The sequence below is a fragment of the Cebidichthys violaceus genome, unplaced genomic scaffold (genome assembly GCF_023349555.1).
Source record: "Cebidichthys violaceus isolate CVI_PGR_0920_01 unplaced genomic scaffold, fCebVio1.0.p SCAF_10, whole genome shotgun sequence".
NCBI classification, from domain to species: Eukaryota; Metazoa; Chordata; class Actinopteri; order Perciformes; family Stichaeidae; genus Cebidichthys; species Cebidichthys violaceus.
In genome coordinates, this window is record NW_027176263.1 from 6,370,540 (window position 1) to 6,394,359 (window position 23,820).

The 23,820-nt window shown below is 39.3% G+C and overlaps 1 protein-coding gene across 2 annotated transcripts; it reads right to left on the reverse strand.

Annotated features, from left to right (window-relative positions):
* Nucleotides 1–717: 717 nt before the first annotated feature.
* Nucleotides 718–21,976, reverse strand: abcc2 (ATP-binding cassette, sub-family C (CFTR/MRP), member 2). 2 transcript variants are annotated; one of them, XM_068722705.1, is made up of 33 exons: nucleotides 21,806–21,976; nucleotides 21,404–21,672; nucleotides 19,276–19,452; nucleotides 18,811–18,951; nucleotides 18,585–18,725; nucleotides 18,322–18,444; nucleotides 18,101–18,156; nucleotides 17,758–18,013; nucleotides 17,342–17,526; nucleotides 16,610–16,787; nucleotides 15,958–16,212; nucleotides 15,089–15,154; nucleotides 14,668–14,805; nucleotides 14,418–14,564; nucleotides 14,256–14,340; nucleotides 14,056–14,122; nucleotides 13,802–13,928; nucleotides 12,623–12,799; nucleotides 11,859–12,026; nucleotides 11,437–11,620; nucleotides 11,132–11,267; nucleotides 10,789–10,891; nucleotides 10,477–10,696; nucleotides 8,558–8,712; nucleotides 7,631–7,786; nucleotides 7,322–7,521; nucleotides 6,832–6,958; nucleotides 6,592–6,693; nucleotides 6,266–6,409; nucleotides 4,977–5,135; nucleotides 4,728–4,894; nucleotides 3,811–4,005; nucleotides 718–1,005 (listed from the first exon to the last, which is right to left on the reverse strand). In XM_068722705.1, exons 2-33 carry the CDS (start codon nucleotides 21,446–21,448, stop codon nucleotides 876–878), a joined length of 4,710 nt encoding a protein of 1,569 aa, XP_068578806.1. In that variant the 5' UTR covers nucleotides 21,449–21,672; nucleotides 21,806–21,976; the 3' UTR covers nucleotides 718–875. The 2 variants fall into 2 exon arrangements, with proteins under 2 accessions (XP_068578806.1, XP_068578796.1); XM_068722695.1 differs by having other exon boundaries at nucleotides 21,404–21,976.
* Nucleotides 21,977–23,820: the final 1,844 nt, after the last annotated feature.

The window sequence follows — 23,820 nt, forward strand, 5'->3', positions numbered from 1 at the left end:
CCCTGCAGCATCTGAAGGTAGTAGGAAACATGTTGATAAATCCGCAGGCTCTGCGAAGTGCCGCGAAAGAGTGAGGAGCCGTTTTGAGAGGCTTTTTTAAATGGAGGACAAGCCCGGTTACCAGGGCGCATCATAGCCTCTTTTCCAACTATGAGACCATGTGACTGAGAGAGCATCTAATAATCACCACACATGATTCACAAATACATTCCAGTGCACACATAAATAAATTACGATTTATATAAATGTAAAAAAAATAAATCACAAATACATTTCTGCATTTGTATGTATTTGTGTGTGGATTTTTTCTATTTGTTTGTGGATTTGTATGTATTTGTTTGTGGATCTCTCCACATTTGTTTGTGGGTTTTTTGAGACTCACCTGCCCTGGCCGGATTCGCAAATACGTTTTTTTTCCAACATGGACCTATCTGTAGCCAATCAGATGTCAGCCTAATTTTCAACCAATCACATGAGCGCAGCTTCCCCCTTTAATCTGTACAAAATCAAAATGTAAAAACGATAATTTGCTGTTTACACTTTTGGTCATTTCTTGTAGACATGTGAGCTGCATCCATCTTCTCATCTAACTCTCTGCCATTATGATAAGTGTATTTCACAACATTTACAACTATTTATTTAAAGACCCAGTTAGTGTTCAATAAGACACAGAGTTGAAACAACTGATGCAGTAGTATAAAAAACAATAAAGCAGTATTTGAGTAAGGTTTTTTATTGTTGCGTCATAATAATAATTTACATACAAAATATGATTTATTTCTATTGTTTCCTATAAATACAGATGTTATAATATAATTGTATTAAAAAAATCAAAATATACTTTAGAGTTAATTGTGCAAAAAAAAGGCGCAAAATCAGAGAACTGTGGTCTCTTCTTGCGTAATTCCAGCATCCTTTGCCATTGCATAGAAATGGCCATGTTTTTGAAGGAGGTTGCTTGGAGAATCAAATTCCACTATTTTACCAGCATCAAGCACCATCACCCTGTGGAGGAAGAACACAGGCAGAAAGAGGAACCCACTGAGTAATGTACATGTCATTAATGGCTGGCAGAGAAGGAGGATTCGACAGAAGTTAACTCCCTGCTTAAATGTGAAGGAAATGGATGTGTAGTCTTTTGTGATAGGGGGATATACTTTATATTTCAGGTAAGGATTATAGTCAGATTTAGGTGTAAATGTTTTCCATGTCCGTCAGCCCTACAAGAGACTGGAAAACTGTCCAGCAATTTTCCCTGCTCCCTTCCAAATGCATGCTGGGATAAGCTCCAGATCCAGATTGATGCTTTGATGAAAAAAATGGATGGATAGGCCCTACTCTGGTGACTTCCAGTGAAAGTAAAGGGGTAATACATAGGGTTGCAAAGGGTCGGTAAATTTACAGAAAATTTCCAAAACACTAGAGTTTTCTTAAGGATGAGAAAATGAACCGCCATTAAGTTAAACAGCGGAGAAAACACCCTACATTTCTTTTTTCTTTTTTTAAACTAGAAATTTTATGACTTTTCCTAAAGTGGTCCTATAGCACAAGGAAAATTTAAACATTGTCTTTGTTTGTATTTCCATGGAAACTATACACCATTTTGGGCCCCACACATAACCTAAAGTTTACAAAAAAGAAAAAATTCAGACAACATAAACATTTATTCAAAGCATTGTTTACCAATGGGGTATGTGGTCAGAGACAGCAGCATCTGCTATAAAAGTGCTGCAGATGACAGTGATTTCAGTTCTCTGAAGTCATGAGTTCATGTTTTAGTGGCCAACACGTTGTGCACCTGATTTTTTCAGATGTCTTTAAAGGACTGACTGTAAAACAAATACTGTGTGCTGCACAAGACTATGCAAACAGACATACATATACTACTGTACTGTATTATAAGCATACTTGTAATGTGTTATAATCTGCTTATAGTGCTGCAATACTTTACACCAATAATCATAACACATTATAAAGCACTTTAAAATGTAGTGACTAGCAATTATGAAATATGATACTTGACCTTATAAGTCTTTATGAAAAGCTTTGCAATGTGTTGTATGAATACTTGTGGGAACTTAACTCTAGCTATACAGTGCTATAAGCAAATTAAAACAAATTCAAAGTGTTTATAATGCATCATAGTAATGGGCTTTACAGAAAGTGCTACTATTTAGGTTCTTCGTTTGTTTGTTTTGTATTTATTATCTTAATCATTTTAATCTATTGTTGTGAATTATACATCTTGTGGGTGGGGGCAATGGTAAACAAATGGTGGAAGACTAGTATTTTGTAGTTTAAATCCTTATTGTACAGTATAATAATATATGTTGCCGAAAAAGTGTAAGACTGTTACTGTTTCCCTTCAGTTTATTTATTGATTCTGGAAGTATATGGTAAAAGCATGTACGACAACTTTACAGGGTTCAGTGCAGATCATTAAGACTATGCTTAGGGGCTATGAGAACTCCAATAAATACTCTTTTCGTAAACGTTGGTGAGTTGCCATTTGATCTTAGTAGTGACAAGGATGTGGAAAGACCCCCACTGATGTTTTAAGTGAATGCTGAGAGAATACTGAGGTTAATGACAGAGGCTTTGGGTGGAATATAGAGACGACTGTAGAAAAAATGGCTATGAAAGAGTTCAACTCCATCTGTTGTTTGAAGTGATGTTCCTCCATGGATTCTCCAAGATCCATACGTTCATTTACAGCTCATCAGTAACAGATGAAATGTATAAGCATATTGTTAAAGATCATATTCAAAGATATTTCTATGGATTTTTGCAGAATGATCAATAAATTGTCAATATTCTCAGCAGAAATCATTGCAACTGCGATCATGTTTGTCATCAGTGGATAGAACAAGTACAGCCATTCAAATTTAATTTAAAAGTATTTGCTCAGAGGTTTGTCATCAAGGCAAACAATCAGAGGAGATCTCATGATAGAAATCCACATCAAGATGGGCATAGAAGTGCAGCTTTGTTGGGTTTCATAGATGTGCATATAGGAGCTGACTTGGATCTGACAGCTGTGGCTCTTAGGCTTCTGTCACAACAGTGGTTGCACACTAACTGCTGGAACACCTGCCACATGAAATACTGAGTCAGACTAGCCCATTGTTTGGGACTGAATAAGACAATAGTCTGAAATTGTTTTTTACAAACACACAAATAATCAAAATAATTGCAATCTCAACAATTGCAACAATAACCTAGTCCTACAAGTGCTCAGAGTAATGGTAAGTTTGAACACGTAAATTTACGGGTGATATGGTCAAAAGCTCTGAAACAAACGAGCAAGTAGAAGACCGGTTTGCCAACTGCTGTTTTCAAGCTCAACAATTAACTGTTAAACGTTCAAGCCAACATGGACAAAAAGTCTTGAATGCTTAAAATGCTTAAATAAATCGAGCAACAGGCCTGGAATGTGAGAAAGAGGACCTGGAGTTTGGATTATTTTGTCTTTATAAATGTATGTGTTTTTATTTCACAGTTTGAGTTTTATCAAACTTTGCCATTTAGTACTGTCATAAAAGACAGGTGGATGCAACAGCAGAGGAACAATAATATTGCATTTTCAGTTTGTTTGCTTCATAACATTTGTTATTTTGTGTCCTTTGGCAACAAACACATTATAATTGGGTGGAATTACCCCATGAGAAAATGTTGCATAAATAACGTGTAAAGGCAAAATGTGGATTCCACACCACATGCAAGTGAAGGGAAGAATCAAATTTGGTATTGAAAAATGAGAAATGAATGCAGAGACACCTCATCAAGACATATTAGGTGACACTAACTTACCTGGAGCTGTCCATGATGCTGTGCAGACGGTGGGCAATAGTGAGGACAGTGCAGTGTGAAAACTCTTTGCGGATGGTATTCTGAATCAGGTCGTCTGTCTCCAGGTCAACAGCTGCTGTGGCCTCATCCAGGATTAAGATACGAGACTTCCTCAGCAGTGCTCGTGCCAGACACAGCAGCTGCCTCTGCCCAACACTGAGAACAGAGTGACATGCTCAAGTGTCAAGTGAGAGAAAAAAATACACCACAAACCATCTGTAACACAAAATTGGGCCAGGGGTATAAAGCGGCCTATGCCCCCTTATCCTACCACCCTACTTCTGGGGCCTTTGCTCAAATCACACCCATCTTTGAACTCTGCCTTGATTTTGATCTCAACTACAAACCTGTGCAGTTTCATGACTGCCTCTTGCACGGTTGTGACACCATCGTGTTAACAAAATCTTTAGTGGATGTCTCAAGGACCACATTTAGCCACAAGCTGTTAAGCTGATAATATTTTAAGGAATAGAGTGTATTAGAGGGGGTTTACACATTATTAGATGTTTGCAGGTTATCTGTGTTGATCACACCTGGTTTTATTTTTCGGAACTATTGTCGACATGTGTATTTAAGCATGTTTATCATGAGTGCATGTATGATCTATGTTCTATGCGTGGATTGGGATGCTAGCATGTGTATTGTGTGATGCAGCGGCTTGGAGCCCAAGACAAATTTCCCTGCGGGACAATAACGTATATCTTATCTTATCTTATCTTATAAATCAACAAATCTTCAACTTTATTCTGTGCCATTTACCTGAGTGTTAACTTAGTGTGTGTATTTAAATATTTTTATAACCCAACTGAAAGTGAACTGCTTTCCACTCAAAGCAAGAAATAGTTTGCAGAAGAGTAAAATTTATTTTCATGTCCCACCTGAGGTTCTCTCCCCCCTCTGCGACTTCATGTTGGAGTCCTTCCGGCAGCCCCGCCACATAGTCCTTCAGATGGGAGAGCTCCAACACTCTCCATATCGCCTCATCGCTGAATTTGTCAAATGGGTCCAGGTTCATCCTCAGGGTCCCAGAGAACAACACTGGATCCTGAGCCCACAGGGTTGGATAGGTCAGTGTACCATGTAAAACTGAATGCTGCGTGTAGGTTTGTGTTGTTTGTTGTGAATACCTGTGGTATGATTGTGAGCCTGTTTCTGAGGTCATGCAGGCCAATTGTGGAAACATCTACATCATCAATGAGGATATGACCATCAGCAGCTTCAATAATTCTAAACAGGCAGTTGGTCAGGCTGGATTTCCCGGCCCCCGTGCGGCCGACTATACCAATCTGAACGCAGGGAAAGACAGCAAATATCAATTATTGACTTACAAAATACAAACAGAGAAACAAAAGATGCACAATTATATTAAATTAATTAACATACAAATGTATCTTGTCATTTCAAACCCACACCAAACCAAAATACAAATCTAACTAACACTCTACCTCAAACAACATCATTCTGGAAAATTGTAGCTTTTGAATAGGTTTTATAAACCATAGTCATTGACTATCTGTTTCTGGAGGAAGAAAGGTGTTTGTGTATTCTATAACAACAGAAATTCAAAGCAATACTATAATTTGAGGCTTCTTCACATGGATAACAGGGTGCCTTTAGAATCCCGCTACAGATTTTTTGAAAGCTTTTAAGAAACAGCGGCGGCGTTTCTTTAGAGTGGGTCTAACTCTAGCTGTAGCTTTCTTATAAAGCTCGCCCATCAGTTAAAACATACATCATCTCTGACTTGTTGCAGGCACTTCCATAACATCAGAGGCAATATATGTTGTACTTTTTTATGTTGTTAGCTGTGCGTGCCCAGTGCAGCAGGTTTGCACACTGCAGATACAATAACACTCAGACGACCAAGGAAAAATAAAGTAAAAAATGCTGCAAAGAAAAGCAACTGACAGCAGGCAAGAGGAAACAAATCATCAGTATTGTCTTTTTAAAGATGAAAGGCACAAAAATAGATGGTACTCAAAATAAATTTGGATGTTGTTCTCATCATCTTGAGAAGGCTGCAGTATAACCTGCCCTTTGATGTATCTAGTCAGTGCTAAAGCTGACTTCAAAGTCTCAAATCTGACACAAAATCTGATGACAAAATCCCTTTCTGTCTTATTCTAGTATCAAACCTGTTACATTTGATTTTACAGGTTTTGTTGATCTAAAGTTAGACAATTGACTGCAAATGATAAACAGCATCTACATACTGTAACTAAACAGAATTGGTTGTTTTATATTATTATAGTCTATTGCTCGAAATACATATTTGATATATTTTGAGGCATACTGGCGAAATACTATTGATCTAGGGTTTTTTCTATTCAGCAGTCCAATTAAGATGTACACTTTGATAAAGCCTACAGGCACAGACATGCCCACATGATGGGTATACAGACAAATACACACAGACCTTCTCAGTGCTGTCGATGTCACAGGTGATTCCATGAAGCACCAGATCTAATCCAGGTCTGTAACGGACCTTGTAGTTGTCAAACTGTAGCCTTCCTGCCTGGGGCCACTTCTCTGGAGGCCGAGTGTCAGTAACCCACTTGGCCTGAAGAAAAAAAGACACACAGCACAGATGAGAAATGGTGGAGCAGTTCTGTTGTCTGTCTAATCCTGACCTAAGTGATGGAAACTGCTGAGAAGAGAATATGGACATATTAAAAGTCAAAGAAAAAATATTAGCTACATAATGACACCACCGGAAGAAAAAATGCTCTCAATACAACATACCTCATTCTCAAGCTTGGAGTATTCATTCACTCTCTCCACGGCAACGATATTTGTCTCAAGCTCTGACGTCATTCTCACCAGCCAGTTGAGGGTCTGGGTCACCTGCAAAGCCGCAATAGGACCCCGTTGCTTTGTTAGCATTAATATACCACCATTATCGTCATCAAGCAAATATTATTGGCATTAACATTCACATCATTATTATCTGCAGTGTGTGTAATGAGTGTGTGAGTCACTGACATTAAGGGCGTAGGATATAGAAAGGCCAACCAGGCCGCTGTCCAGGGAATCCCTAGAAATGACGGCAAGCAGAGCAGCAAAAAACACCACCAGGTTTCCAAGGAACTCCAGACGAATGGCCAGCCATCTGCAGAGTGAATAAACACATACACAAACAAGGATATCATCAATTATGAATTTATTTCGTAAAGCACACTTTAAAATACAAGCCACTATTCAAGGTTCGTCACATACAGGGTAAAAACAATTACAGTACAACATTAAAACTAAATTCACACAAACGAACCATGTGATAATAAGGATTAAAATAGGTTGAAATACATTTTAGACAAAATAGTTCAAGACCCAGGTTTAAAAGTAAATACAATTATTAACATACTAAAGGAAACATACATGAGCCGGGACCCTAGGGGAAGGTAGAGAAGAACGGGTGAGTCTTAAGAATAGATTTAAAAACAGCGAGTGACTTTGTTGGAGTTCAATATCTGACCTGTTTGACACTATCCACGGGTAGAGGCTCTTGAGGTTTTCATCAGTAGTGGTTTCATTGTGTTTAAGAAACCTTTCTTGATGGCCGTAGGCTCTTATCACTGACAGACCCGACACTGTCTCACTAAAGTGTGAGTATATAGGAGAGCGAGACACTGAGTCCAACCGACGCAACTGCCTTGAAGTTGCCACATAAAAGCGCTGGGTGTAGAGAGAGGGCAAGAGAAATCAACAGAAAACAGTGGAAGGTTTCATTTCAAATTCAATGTTTTGCATTCCTTTCTTTCTTGTGCTATCTTGGTCAGCTTACCTGTACAAAAAAGTAGACCAGGGCCAGAGGAAGAATGATGATGGTGAAGAAAGGAGTGGCCAGACAGATTACAAACAGTGTCCCCAGCACGCCCAGCAGACACAGGAGCCAGGAGCGGAAGGACTGTGGAATGGCTTCATCCACTGTGAAAATGTCCTTTAGAACAAGCGATGGAAAAGTTAGTCTCTATTAAAATGATCAGTAACACTTTCAATGACGGCCATACCTATAATGCATTACAAACATACGTATAATTCGTTATTAAAGCTGTATTCTTTTAACAACTCATAAATATTCATATTGCTTTATAACAAAAACAAAACACAATACAAAGCATTTTATAATGACTTATAAGGTCAAGTATCATAATACTTCATAATTGTAGGCAACTCAGTGACATTTTTGTTGTTGTTACAAGTATCACAGCGTATTATAATTCCTATAGTTGTAATGCATTATAATCATTGTTATAATACAATATAATCACTGTTATAATGCATTATAATGTGATTATAATCAAATAACCAAAGTGGTCATTGGGTGCTTCAAGTAAAGAGAAAAGTTGTTCTGGCGTAGATTTAATGAGATGTTTTTAACATTACTTAAAGCAAACAATAACCACTTATAGTGACTTATAACCAGCTTGTAATGTATTACATCTGCCTATACCTCAGGAATTTCATCAACCACTTAAAGCACCCAATGACCACTTAATGTAACTTATAATCACATTATAACTGTGATTATAATGCAATATGGGCTTGGACGTCATAGAAACTTATTATAATATTTTCAAGATCACCCAGAACAGAGGAAAACAATTTCATGTGGAGAGCACACATTGAGTGAACATGAAAGAAGAAGGGCATCACATTACAAAAAAGTAAAAGATGACACAAATATCAAAAGGTAAATGATAAACCCTACCTTTGCAAAGCGGTTGACCACTCTTCCAATAGGCGTGGTGTCAAAGAATACCATTGGAACTCGAAGTATGTTGTTAAGCAGCCTTGAATGCAGGGTACGTGACGCATCGACCGAAGCATTGGCCAGGAGAAGTGTACCGAGGAACACAAAGAGGCCTGACAGAAAAGATGTACAAAATACATAACTACATCTTCACACAGATAAATACATTTGTCCACAGTTGCTAAAAATGGAGCACTACATTAGTTCAGGAAGAATTCTGAAGTAATGTACAGACCATATGTTATAGTTCTGCCTCTGCAGCTGATTGGCACAAGTGGTTCCATCATCAACATCCAAATGAGGTACTTAACACTAAAGTGCGAGCAATCTTCTGAATAAACTCGAGCAGCAGTCAGTGTGGGGAGACAAGATACTGTATATTATCAGATATTTCCTGCTTCAGGAGAGTGTGATATCTCCAATTGCTCTCCGGCAGAAAGCTGCAGTAAAAAGAAATGATTTGTTTGGTGTACTTCTAATGTGTAAAGATCTGTGCTAATCATTGCAAGGTTAAGAGGCTGACCTTCAGTCACTCACAAACCTCTTTAAGTATCACAATACGGGTGTTCTGTCTTTTTTATTTCAGATGTAATTTAAGTGAGGGTCAGCACATGCAGTTATGGCTTTGTGACCTTCATTTATTCATATTTGTATTCCCTCATCTGACAAAAGGAAGAATTCAAACAAACCACAACTTCTATTCAGGAACGAAACTTAGAGGACATTAAATACTGCTGCTGGTAATTTGTCCGGCCTTTTGCAATATTGTTACGTAATGTCCCCTGTAATATGCTGTCTTAGGATGTAAACCACCATTTCAAAACATATTAGTAGTAGTCGTAGCAAGGATACTATATTTCTTCTTGAACCAAATATGTACTAGTTGTTACAAGTTATTAAATGTTTGTACTTCTGTAATACGTTTCTTTTGTTCTTTTGGTCTTCAATCTAATAACAGGTTGCTCTCCAAAAACAAAATATCATTCCTCTGTGCCATTCAAAACCCCTCCTTGTTTGTACTTAGTTTCCTACATTAGCCAGATTAGTGAAACATAACAGTAAGATGCTGTTACTAAAATGAAAATAAACGATGTTTGAAAATCACAATTTAGCAGAAACAATTCCTATAATCTGCCCATTAGTTTAACATCATTAGAGGAAGGGCTGAAGGGTTAAATGAGGAAATGAACACCACTCTCAAACTCTGTTTTGAGTATGGAGCTGCAGCCAGAGGGCGACTAACTTAGTTAAGCATGCAGACTAGAAGCAGGGGGAAAAAGTTAGCCTGGCTCTGTCCAAAGTTCAAAGACAAGCTAATCAGCACCTCTATAGCTCACCAATAAACATGTTATAACTTGTCTGTTTAATTTGTACACAAACAGAAATGTAAAAATGGCAATTTGTGATTTTAGTTATAGGATTAATGTTTAGTTTAATAGTTATGTGATGTAACTATTTATTAGAACGCTTGAATATATTCAATGTGGTGCTTAACAGTAAAGAATAGCCTGAAACCAAACACATGGACCATGTCTGTTGCTTAAAGTAATACACCTAATTTAATGGGTATAATTTTATATCCCTAGTACAACTGTCTTGAGTTGTCAGATGATGTGAATGCATATAGGCCACGAAAATGTTTCCATCTCTACCATCCAGCCCATGACATGAAAACTACTACTCCTGGCTCTAGCTTACTTCCCAAAATGTCAAACTATTCCTTGAATACAATATGTTGCATATAGAAACTCAATGTGCAGGTTGCATATAAAATATTGTAAAACTACAGGATCTGGAGAGTTTTACTATTCCTAATCTGAAAATAGTTGTGAAAACAAACAACATAGAAACTGTAATGAGTTTATCTGTTCAGTTACCCTGAGCCACTCCCAGAGCTCCAAACACTCCCACCCGGGTGTCCCTCTTCCAGTTAGGGTATGTTATGTTGTAGTAATCCACAGCATCATTGGTCCAGTCACTCAGCCACAGGTTCTGACCGATGAAAGCAACGTTCTGGATGAAGTAAACCAGGAAGACCATGACAGTATATCCCCAGCCCATGGCCCGCAGATACTGGAGGTACACTGAGAACTTCACCTGGATATAAGAGAGAAAACAGGCTAAGAAACAGGTTCTATTTTTGTATCATTTGTGCTGTTGAAAAAAGTATTTCAACAAACTTGGATTACCTTTCCTGTTTCCATAGTTTCCTTCTCTATCAGCCTCTGGCCTTTCTTTAAATCACTGACATTGTCTGATTTTCTTATGGAGCTATTTTTTCTTAGTCTGACACTAGAAAAAATGACAGAAAAGACCAAATAAGAAAACATAATAAAGACATACTTAGTAGGACATTCAAATATTGTTCTTCCATGCTGTGCATGAACACAAGAGGTAGTGTGTGAGACACTTTTCGGACATGAGATCTTGTAATCGCAGTGACTTGCTCACTGCGTCCACATTAATCCTCACTCACTCACACAAGCCGTGCCTCTATTTTTTTCAGCCACTACTTCATTTCATTGCTCTAACCTTCCATTTCGCTGGCTGCGGCGGATACTGTTTTCTCTCTTAAGTGTAACAGAAACTGTGTCCTCCAAAGGAGAGTCGGGTAGAGTGTCCTCTCTTTCAGGTATGAGCTCCACGTCTGCAACATCCTGGTAATGATCTGAATGAATTTGGTCACACAGCATATACATGGTGTCTTACAAATTTGCAGCTCTATATACATTTTATAATCACATAGTAACTCGACATATTCCAACCTCAGTTATTGGTTGTGCCACAAAAGTGGAGTATGCTGTGCAGCTTACATCCACAAAAAGTTGTGTAATTACCTGGCTCTGAATAGGTCTGATTGCTTTGCTCTTTGGCATACGTGTCCAGAAATTCAGAAAAAGCACCCCTGCTGGCACGAAGGCTGTTATAGGATCCAACCTCAGAAACCACTCCATCCACCAAGACCACTATTTCATCTACGTATGGCAGGAAGCCCACTCCATGAGTCACCAGGATACGAGTCTGTACAGACAAAGACCTCAGCTGTGAAATCATAATTCACTTCGGACAGTAAAAAAGAAGACATGTAAGATCTGAGAAATGATTGTAAATTCACTTTTTAAATTTGTATTATTCCTACTTTTGGTTTAAAATTATTCATATCCTGAACTGCCTGCTGCTACCAATACTAACATACATTTAACATGTTACTGTGAAACATATATTACTGATTAATGCATAATGTAAGCTCCACACAAACCTTGTCTTTGAGTAGTCCATTGGGTCCAATTACTTTATCAAAGAGATGCTTTCCTACATGAGAGTCCACAGCAGACAATGGGTCATCTAATAAATAAATGTCAGCTTGACTGTAAGCTGCCCGGGCCAAGCTCACACGTTGCTTCTGACCCCCTGAGAGGTTGATGCCCTAAGGACAGAGGAGACGAGAGAAACAACATAAAACTATATTAGGTTCAAAGGATCATCCGGAGCTTTGCTTAAATACAAGGAGCTACAACGTTTTTCTTAATATAGGTAAATTTTTGGACAATACATCTCATTGATGTAATGTTGCCTGGCAGCTGGCAGATAAGCCTCAGTTGTTGAATCTTCAGTATTGGAACTACATTTCAATAAATAAATAACAACCTTGAGGAAAAATACTTCCAAAAAAATACCACCACTTTGTAATGGATGTGTGAGCAGATTTTAAGTCTCTGCTAGTTGGTTTCATATTTGGAAAGAAGAAATAATGACAGCAGAAAAAACAATGTGAAGTAAACCTAAGTTAGAGTAAATGGGCTAAAGGAAGGGTGGACTGAAGGGTGTTTTGACCGATAATTAATATCCCAATCATTTGACAACATATTCAACGATAAAGAGTACATTGACAATAATTAGAACATTGGTATCTCTCTTTCAAAATAAGGGGCACCACTTGCCAATGGTTTTGTGTGCTTTGCAATCAACTGAAACAAATGTTCAATTATGATTGTGTTGTTGTGCTCTATCCTTGAATCTTACTTTCTCTCCAATCTCAGTGAGGTCACCGCCAGGTAGCAGCTCCAGGTCAGGTGCCAAGGCGCAGGCCTGTATCACCCCCTGGAACCTGCTTTCCTCATGGGAAGAGCCAAACAGGATGTTATCCCTCAGAGTGGCATTTTGAATCCAGGCTTGCTGTGGAACAAAGGCAAGGGAACCCTGGACAGAAAGAAATTAAGAGTCAGGCACAGAGCTCCTTCTAACCACACTGGTGTGCAACCCCCTGCCATGGCTTTCATTCAAACCAAACACCTCACCTGATGAGAGGCCAAAAATAACTCATTGTACTTTTTGCGAATTAAAAAAAAGAAAAGTTTAAAAGCCTTATTTGACTGCTGCATTGTTCAACTGTTTGATGAACTCGCATTGCTACAGCAGCCTTTACTATTGGAGTTTCTTAGGAAGTAAAATAAGGTTCAAGCTATTCACCATTGAATATGGACAAAACTGCTCTTTGAGCCAAAGAGCAACTTAGTATTATGGATTACTATATTGGACTGGGGAAAGTAAGAGTTCTCAAAATTGGATTTAGAATAAAAAGGCTCGCACTTCTAAGAAAAGCAAGATCAAGAGAAATGGAATTATTTTTCATTGACTCAGATATTTAACATGAGGTAGTAATTTGTTACTGTTAATTGTTTTGTTTTTTAGACTTTGATGGATAAAACACATCTTTATGCTGCTGCTGTATAAAAAAATCCTCCTTCAGTCCTAATATTGCTAACATCATTGGACTTGAAAAGATGGTTTCTCAGTAACGTGTAGCCTGAATTACATTATGAAGAGAACTTGGAACATGTAGGCTGCGCCGCTCTGCCATTATATGCATTTTCTTTCTCAAATGGTGTTTCGGTTCTATGTTGTTGTTGTTGTGTTATGTTGGAGGACCCCAGTGGCAATACGCCTTTCAGGATTTATTGTATTTTAATCCTTGATGATTGTAATTACTGCTCCGCAGAGTTATTATGTATTATTAATCATCAAATAAATTCAATCATGTATTGTAAGCTTAACAGACAAACAGCAATGAATGGTCTGTCAGTTCTAAAGTGAATGTTCAGTTGAAAAAACCACCTTCATGTTGTGAATATTATATGCCCCTTGCCAAACACGCTACAGTATTATTGTTAGACAGATATGAAGACAGAAATAGGGTGTTACCTGAATGTTGATAAATCCTTTGGTGCTGTACATCTCTCCCAGGAGGGCTGACATGAGAGAGGACTTTCCTGAGCCCACAGCTCCCACTACTGCTACCAACCGACCTGGCTTAATGTCCATGGACACGCTGGCAAACACGCACCGAATAAATATGTTCAACATTGTGAAACACAGTATGGACAAATAATAATGTTTTGCAGCCATATAGTGTAATATCCAAATGTGTAATATTGTGTTTGATACAACAAACATACTTTTTCAGCAGAGGCTCCCCTTCTCTTTCCCAAGCAAAGGAACCATCAGATATGCTAATAGCAGAGTCTAGCAGATAAACACAGAAGCACAGACAAATGAAAGCAGATGGACAAAGAGGACATTATGTACCGTACATGCACATATAAATATGCTTCACTGCTCAGCGGAAGAACAGGTGTAAATAATGATGGGAACATACTGAAACTGGGGTCATGCCGCACAATGTCACTTTCAAGGTCTTCACCTCCCAGAAACTTCTCCAGGCGCTTCCTAGACACTGAAGTCTGAAGTGCAAAAGAACAAGTTAGTGGTCTTTTAGGTCTGGTTTATGTGCGTGTACCGTTCGTGGTTGTTCCCTTACTTGCACCATGGCAGCGATGAGCATTGGCAGCATGGCCAGGGGAAATCGAAGGATGTTGAAAAGAGAGATGGACGTGAACGCTTTCTCAGCAGTCAATACGTTGTCTGGGCTCACCCCTACAAACACTGCAAATGTGGCCAGAGAAACCTGCAAAAAAAAAAAAGACAGCGTAAGGAAAAAAGGGTTTTGCAAAGACCATCCTTGACCAGCCACTTCTCGTTTTTTTGCAAAGCTCCTTAACAGGACTCACCAGAGCTGGAGCACAGCTGAAGATAAAGGTGGAAACAGACGTCAAGTAGGCAAACTTCCTCATGACTTTAAGTTCTTCCCCCCTAATGCCTTCAACCTGTGCCTGGAAGGATGGCTCCCATGCATACAGCTTCAGAATCTGGTGGGAGTAGAGGGCATTGTGGAGGACACGGAAAAGGAAGGGTGAGGGAACAGAGGAATAGCATTCATACCTAATGTAGTCAATGTCAATAAACCACAGGTGGTGGATGCAGTATAATGGAAGCCACTTAGCAATAACATTTCAGTTTCTTCCTGAGGCATAACATCCTTTCATCTGAGGAAGGCCTCACTCAGAGTCCCCCACCTTCACCAGTCGGCCTCAAATAGTTTTACTCAGAAAAGGGAACAGACGTGGTGTTGATGATGGGCCATTAACTCACCTTGATTCCATTAAGTATTTCATTCATTATCTTCAGTCGCTTGTCTTTGAACTTCATGTTTTCTATCTGAAAAGAAGATGACATGTAATTTAGCAGATAAATGTAGCTCCCTGTTAACCTCATGTAAGAATAACTGATAATAATGCACCCATGAAGAGAGGTAATTTGTAGCATTACAAAGTCTCAGGGGAAATACTTGGCCCATTTGACCCTCATTAAAAGCCATAGCTTTTGTAGAAGACAGACAATTTTTTCTTGATTAATGAATATGTGGTTGTCGGAGATGAGAGTTGCTGACCACGAAATTGGTTATTTTAAAATTGTATTTTATTTTCATTCATTTTTTTCATTTTGAACACAGAAAATAAAGATGGCTATCTTTAGCTTTTGTGTCTGTGGTTTCAGTAATTTTCTGTGTTATCTAAATAATCAGTATAATAAAGAGTCAAGAGCTGAAAAGGTTCCAATCTCTCTGTTGTTTCTTAAGTAATAAATATAGCAGATCATTTCTGCACAAAGCACTCTGAAGGACCTTTGGCTCATATCACATTCGTAAAAATGTATGTAAATACTTTTCCATTGTTTGTAGTGTTCATATTTCTGCACCAGGAGTTTACTAACATTTCACCCCTTAACTGTTGCACTCAAGTAAATCCTGGCGTATTGTGTTCCTTCTTAGTGCACCATATTTCAAATGACATGGGTGTTAGCATTCAATATTACTTGTTTCTTATATTTTGAAGACAAGTATTTTAGGCTATAATTCAAATTCAAAAGTAAAATTGTAGGTCTGTTATTTGCGATATATACAGTGAACTTTATTCTACAGGTGTAACAACAATCCTCTATGAGTTTGCATTTCTGCTGACCTGGATTTTTCTGGCCTTTGTTGCTAGAATTCCATTGATTGGCCCCATAAGCACCATGACGGCCAGTCCTGCAAACACAGAAGGTCCTAACTCAAACCACAGGAAAACAATGGACAGCGCAATCTGCAGAGGGCAGGACCACAGCAGGTGGATGAAGTTGGTCACATCGTTGAAGCGCTGGGCGTCCGCCGACATCAGGTTCACTGTTTCCCCAACCGTAGACTCTTTACGAGTGTCATTAGACACCACCAATGCCTGAGAAAAGGGATGAAGAAGAGATTGTGAGGAGAGAGGGAGACGGGAAGGAATTAAGAGGAGGACAATTTGGTGCAGGTTACAATTATCTTGACTGATTGAATACAGCGCAGTGGGCTCTTGGAGGCACAGCTATCACAAGAATTTGCAAACATCAAAAATACAATAATAATTACTGTATCTAACTATATACAAGATATTGGATAGTGCAAGAAATTGCTCTTGAAGGATACAAGGCATGGAGCCCACAGTGAAAGTGATTTTTTTTACTCACACAGCTGTCTCTTGAGTGGGGTTATAAATGATATGTGGTAATTTCTTATGATTTGAACTGGAATGGTAATATATTTCCTTTTTGGTAACGATGTGTCAGGTAAAGTTAGTAGAATGTTGGTACCTTTTTGTACACAGCAGCCGTGATGGCAGTGCGAACCTTCATCCCGAGCACAAAGCAACGCTGGAAGTACTGCTGCAGGAATAGAGACTGCAAAATTGTCACCACTAGCAGCAGCACTGCATACAGATACCCTTCCCAGGTATACCTAGTTTTGTCCTGAGTGAATTGGACCATCACTCTGGGAGGAGTAAAAAACGTAGTTAATGGAGCAGCTGAACAAACGTTACTATATTTTAAGCATCTAGAGGCAGTTATTATGTTTATAATGAGTTCCTTCATTATGAATCCTATTTCTATTCATTCTTCATCATTTCCTCTCCCCTGCTAGAACCTAGTGATTCAAGCTAATCAATGAGTAGTGTATAGTTAAGCTGAACGGGTTAGGACTCTCACAAGGTTATTCATGAAAACAACAACATTACAGGAGTGCAACGATGAAATACAAAATGATGCTCAGTGTCCTGTGGCCTTCGAAGCTTTGCCAACAGTTCAATATCCTTTCGAGAGTTTATTGACGCTGAGTTAATGATTACTGACCAGTGAACAGCAGTGAACAGTAACAGTATTACTTTGTTGGGACTATGCAGATTAAGGCTTTGTGTTCTGTGAGCAATGAAACCATTTTAAATCACTATCAATAGAAATCTGCTTAGATGCTTACGACAAAACTCCAGGAAATCAGGGAACATATCTTGGTGCCTGAAAGAGGGTGTTATTGAAAACGTGACTCACTTTAGGAGTTGAGGGCTGACAAAAGCCAGCAGGTCCGTCAGAAGTTTGAAGAAGGCAGATTCAATAAGAACCCATTTAAAGGTCTTGTAAATGGTGGAAATAAGCCATGAATTGGGATGGTCCTTTTCCTCCTTCTTTTTGTCATTTTTCTTCTTCTTTTCCTCTCCTTTCTTTACCTTTTCCTCCTAAAGAAAAACAAGGTTCAAACACTGATAGGCTCTACTCAATAACAATAAATCTGGACCACCTAACAGAGAATCAATGGCACTACTAAAGAGTGCAAGAGAATGTCCTGTACCTTTTTTTTTACCATGTAAAGTGTCTTTGAGTGCCTTTTAAAGCACTATATAAAGAAGATGTATTCTTATTATAATTATTACTATGTGTGTCAAGGGCTTTTCTCTGCACACTCTTACCATCATCAGCACATCCTGACTCACGCCTTTCCCCAGACTGTTGGAGGGGCCATTCTGAAAGGACTCCTCCTGGGCTTTGCCTCTGCTCTTATCCCGTTTTATTTTCAACTTGTTTTGTAACCGGACCCGAGCAGCACCCAACTCCGACTGCATGAAATACTGAAAGCGTTGGTTGATGAAAGCAGTGCTTTCTGCGTCGTTCAACTCCCACATGTCCTCCTGAACCAGGGGCCGCTTGTAACCCTTCACCACCATACTGGAGAAATAAGGAGAAGTTGGACGTTGAGGCATACATGTGTGAGTGTTTGCTTGGACTCTTACTGTAGCAAAACTTCTAACTTACCTGCTAATCCAGTTGAAAGTGATTCTGCTCAAAAAGGCTGCACCTGCCTCTGGATTCTGTGGATAAAAACAATAAAAGCACTCAGTTGGATTACGTTCAACGCAGGCCGTCTTATGATGAAGGTTCAGTGTATTATATTTGTTGTTATATTATTATGAATCTTACAGTATCAAATAAAAATGTAGAAACACAAAAATGCCTCCATTTGGGTGCTAAGGTACCTTTTTGACAAGCTCCTCGGCTTCCGGGGGAATATCAGCCACAGCAGAGAGGATAAGGGCAATCAATTCCAAGCCAAAGGAAATGTAGAACAGACAGAAACGAGGGTAATCACTGATTTCTCCCTGTTGGTTACAAAAGAGTGTATCAGAAAGTTAGAATACATTAAATCAAGTGATTGCATTCTGCCTGATTAAGGATACCAGTTTTCTTCTAGCTAGCTCAGTGCCTTGCTCCCAACATGATCTACCGTTTCTGCTCTTACCAGCCTGAGTGCCTCTCGTAGGAGGGTCTGGAAAGGGAAGATGTCGCACAGAACCAGGAGAAACCAGAAGAGGAAGAGAGTGGCTGAGTCTACTGATCCTTCCCTCCGCCTCACTCCTTCCTGGCACAACAGCAGAAGGATCTAACAGAGAAATCATGAAAAGAATCGTCACCTTTTTTTAATTCTTGAGCACCAAATAAATCCGTACAAAACCTGCTATATTTACCCATGTGACTGCGTACAGGATGGGGTTTGCGTAGTATACACCAGGATTTTTCACTGTTGAAACTTTGCTTGGACCAAAATCCTCTCCTAATGTGACTGCCAGGGCTGCTATGGCCGTCAGAAACAACAGACACACCACAAGCTGAGGGGAGGAAAGACAGTCAAGATTGCAAGATTGACAGTTAAATCACATTAAAGTCCATATAACAATTTTTTAACTAATTGAACTTCTTTGTTGAAAAAATACCATATAACATAACATACCAGCCACAGATTACTATTCCAAGCTTCTGCGAGTGTTTCTATACATCTAAAAAATTCTAAATTAGCCTATTGAGAATAGGAAATTATTGTATCGTTGCCCACTTGGACCAAGATTTCATAACCATGGGGTACTTATTGCTCTCTCTCCTCTCAGCATCAATTATGACTAGAACAGCGTGCCTTTCAGTGTGCATTAATTTACCTGTTTGCAGATGTAGCGTTTGGACAAGTGTTTTGTGTCCACTTGTGTTCTCCTGCAGAGAGACAGTAAGTGTCGCGGGGCAGAGAGCCACAGGAACCCCAGGGGGATCCAGACCAGCACCGTCTGCTCTATACATACTGGGAGGTCGGGGTCTGCTCTATTCAGATATGAAGCATTCTGAGGTGTACACACAAACACAAACATGCTTACATCACACAAGGAGAACTCTTCACTGAATGACAGAGCCCTCCTAATCTCAGAGAAAGGCAAACACAAAATCACACTGTATACCCCCAGAGACCCACAACACCTCCCCGATCAGAAATGGAATCAACAGTGACTCCTATTTGATTAAAACCTAAATCCCTGCTTATGGTTGTACGCACAGCAGCATGAGTAATTTGCTCTTTCGAAGAAGAGAGAAATGGAGAGATGGGTGGAAATGGACTAACAGGAATGTGGAGTGAAATGAGCGAAACACTGATGAGTTCAACGTATTATATAATAATATAGAAAATATAGCTTTTCAAATGCTTTAAAAGTATTTCAAGCACTTACATTCTGGGAGTCAGTGAAAACAGAATAAAACAGAAGTGATGTGATCACATCTCTTTGGTGTGGTTTAAAGCCTGGCAGCTGAGTTCTGTACAGTCTGGAGTCGATCAATAGATTTTTGGTTCACGCCAGTGTAAAGGCTGTGATGAGATGAAGGCGTGTGAAATGGTCTGTGTCTTTAGATTATATATTTGAGATATGTCTAAGTATAAAAACATGATTGCTGCTCAAAACTTAAATCACTGTCCAACCAGACGCCAAGATGTCCTGCTATAGTCTTGATACGATCCAGCAGATGGCATAATTTGTTTTGATATGTGCTGGGACCCAATGACAAGGACCTCTCTTTTGTTTGAGTCGGATGAAGAAACATTTTTGACATCCAGTTTTTGATATCACAAAGGTAATTATTAAACTAAGCAGTGGATCTAACAGCATACAAATTAAAACAAGGATGAGCCATTACATAGGCTACAATCTTGATACTAATAATAGTGAATGTTTTTATGTTTTCTGGATGGCATCATGCGTTTATTAGCGTTAAGGTATTTTACTCAGGCAATTATGTGGATGCTTAATCAGCTAAATGGATTCTGTCATAAGTTTCCCCATGAGGGCAAAAAAACACTTGTTTTCACTAGAGGTTAATATATTTTAAATTAATTGATTAACAGTTTAGTCTATGACACAAAAGTGAAAACATGTCTATCACAACTTCCCAGAGTCAAAGGTGATGTCTACAAATATTTTTTGTCCGACAAAAACTTCAAGACCCAAAGATATTCAGTCGAATGACAAAGAAGTGCAGCAAGAAGTTGACACCACAGTGTGTAGCATTTCCTCAATTCTTAACAATAATAAAGATGCAGCGTTATAGCTCATAAACAGAAAAGCTGACTCATATCTTAAGAGGCATTACTGGTCAGTCACATGTTCACTGAGCTCACTGTGTACAGGGGTGAAAACACATAACATCTTTCAGATAATAGTTCTTCATGTTGAACTATTATCTGTGACATTCTGTAACTATGTGTTTCTGATGTTGGTGCCTGTCTTGGCCAGGTCTCCCTTGAAAAGGAGATTTTTAATCTCAATGGGACTTTCCTGGTTAAATAAAGGTTGAATAAAAAAAATTCATAGCATGTCTTCGCATGTCTCGCACATGCTGAAGGGAATCGACACGAGAACATGAGCACCTGTACAAATACCACAATCAGATGTAGGAATCCTGCAATTTTACAACCTTTAAGAAGCGCACAGAGCACATTTGTTTTGAATGTATCAATAAGGTTTATATTTGTCATTTTGTAATAACATGTTAAACAGAAAATAAACAGAAAAAAACTAAAAAGAAAGTTTGTACTTAGTATTATATTAAAGTACACAGGTGATGTTGTATTTCTGTATTTCTCCAGTTACATTTAAGTGAATTCACTCTATAAGCCAACAATCATATGTGTGTGCATCAAATGTTTTACAGGTTTTTCAGTGTTTTTCTTTTGTGTCAACTGTGTCAACTGAGATGACCTGGAGGCCACAATGAAGCCATTGCCCCCAACCCCCACTAACTCACCCAAAAGATGGACCCACAGTATTCCTCCAGAGCTGCAGCACACATGGTCCACAACTGATCGCTTCCGTCGCCTTCAGATGAGTAGACAATCAGACACCTCTCACCCTCTGCTCCACTGCTGCCAAGCTCGGCTCAAACACTCCCTCTCTCTCCCCTGTCCACCGACACTCCAGAGACAATTGCAGGACGTGACTCTGTGGGACTTTGAGGCATGAGGCTTTTAAGCAGAAACCAAACCTTGCAGCCTCCTTGTGCAGAGGAAAGAAGCTCTGGATTAATGAAAAAAAGCAGATGGGTTAATGCCTAACTTGCATCTTGATTTCTTTTTCTTTTTTGAGGCAGAGGATCTTAAGGGTTGTCCTCTGCCAGTACTCGTTTGATGTCTGAAAGAGGCACACGCACATCCAGCCGTCCAGATGGGAGAATGAATAACTCAAAAAATGTAGTCATAGTCATAGAAAGAATCCTGCCTTGACCAGCCCACAGACACTCCTCAACGCTCTGATTTGTCTAAAGTTCAACATTTCAGGCAGATGGCTGCATGTAAGAGAAAAAGAGAGAGAGAGACAGGGGAGCTTGCACAAGTATTGCTGTGCTGTTTTTCCTCATGTTAGGGGGAGGGCCCACCCAAAAAGGGAATGTGTTTAGGGAAGGGGAGGGAGAGAGCTCATTAGACCCCTTTTCCTGTTGTGTTTCCACTTATACTCTGCTTGCCTTCACTTTCTCTGGACTTATGTTTAAGTCACATCAGATTAGTTTTAGGCAATCATGCATTGAAATAAGCGACAGTACATGTACAGTACATGACCAAAAAACAATGTTTTGTGCTACTGTGTAAAACCACCGGGTTTTCTTGCCATGTTAATGTCGAGTTTTTTTTAAAAGACCTTTCCAGAGGTAAATTGCTACCAGACACCAGTTCAACACAAACCACTGGAACAAAAAGCACTGCTGTTGGTGTGTATGTGAAAGTCTGTCTGCGTTTAAAGAGGAAGATGAACTCGTGACAAAAATGTATCAACAGTACCGCTTTGTTGTAGTTGTGATCCGTGTGTGCGTGCCGTCCAGCCTCATCAGATGTAAACCACTTCAGCATGTTCCCAGCTTTATACGGCCAAATTCTAACAAACAAATTTAACAAAAACAGAGCTGATAAACATGATCATACTATTATAATTAATGTCAACAAGCAAACATTGTGATACAACTTGCCTAAATTGCAGTGGAGTAAAATGATTACTCAGCATGTCCAAGGCAGATTTGTTGTATAGTAATTAATTTACATTGCTGCCAATACAACTTCTTTTAGCACCAAAGCGTGTGTGTCAGGTCTTTCAAGGACCGTGGCAATCTTTACAACAGAATACTTGGGGCGGTTAATAATTACATGTTTGATAACATCCACATGGGGGTAGTAATACGGCTGACTCATTAGCCCCAATGATAGCCATGTGACACATGCTGGAACTGAATCTGATAAGTCGGGTAGGAGCCAGAGCCTTCAGTTATCAAGCTCCTCTTCTCTCTCTTTCTGTATGAATTCATGTCCCATTAATGCACATTACTGACTTTGCTTCTTCCCCGGAGTCTTTGTGCTTTCTCTCCTGTAATGGTAAAAATATGCATAAATAACTGTGTGTCCTTGCTCTGAACCCGAAACTTACCTACCAGCTATTAAAGGAAAAGGCTACTGAAAAAGTAGCAGAAACAACTATCTGGGAATAACAGCCTATGCTTGTGATATTTTTTGTTACCTTGTGTACCGAAGCTGAGGGAACTCAGCAGAATACAACCATAAGCCCTAGGGGGTGTGACTCCCTTAAAGAGATAACAACTGTATAAAGGATATTGAATATTGTGTTTCGTTGAAGGCTTTTTCAACAGACTGCTGTGATACGTGCTCTGTTGTACAATCTTCCGCTTGCAAGCAACAAGACTGTTTATTTCAATTGATTGAACTACAAATTCTTCTCCCGATTTACATAGAAACTTTCCAGAACACTCCTCGCAGGTTTCCAGAGAGAGACATTACAGGCAAACGCAGACGCTTTTATCCAATTCAGTATCTATCTATATTCCGTAGGCACAGCTACGGGAGCAATTTTTGGGGTTAAGTGTCTTGCTCAAGGACACATTGACATGAGACTAGTGGAGCAGGAGTCGGGGATCAAACCTCTGACCCTCTGATTGAAAGACAGCCCTGCTCTCCACTTATCCACAGTAACCGTGACCGTCATCCCAGGAGACCCTGGTCCTCCCTCCTGCCATGGTCCTGCCTGACCCCCACTGCTACGATCATTATTATTATTAGTCGCATTTCTTGCTATTGCCGATTACCATTACTGCTTTTGTTAAAATTGTTATTCTTCTATATCCACCCCTGCTGTTATTGCTAGCGGTCGTAATCATTTTTCTGC

Bases quoted from the DNA above. Each gene is read 5' to 3' on its own strand.
- abcc2 (XM_068722705.1), bottom strand. From the start codon at position 21,448: ATGTGTGCTGCAGCTCTGGAGGAATACTGTGGGTCCATCTTTTGG. The intron at 6,959-7,321 runs GTCAGATATTGA...TTCACTCTGCAG, and splicing joins CCGTGGATAGTGTCAAACAG to ATGGCTGGCCATTCGTCTGG. The intron at 4,895-4,976 runs GTATTCACAACA...CTGTGGGCTCAG, and splicing joins GGCTCACAATCATACCACAG to GATCCAGTGTTGTTCTCTGG.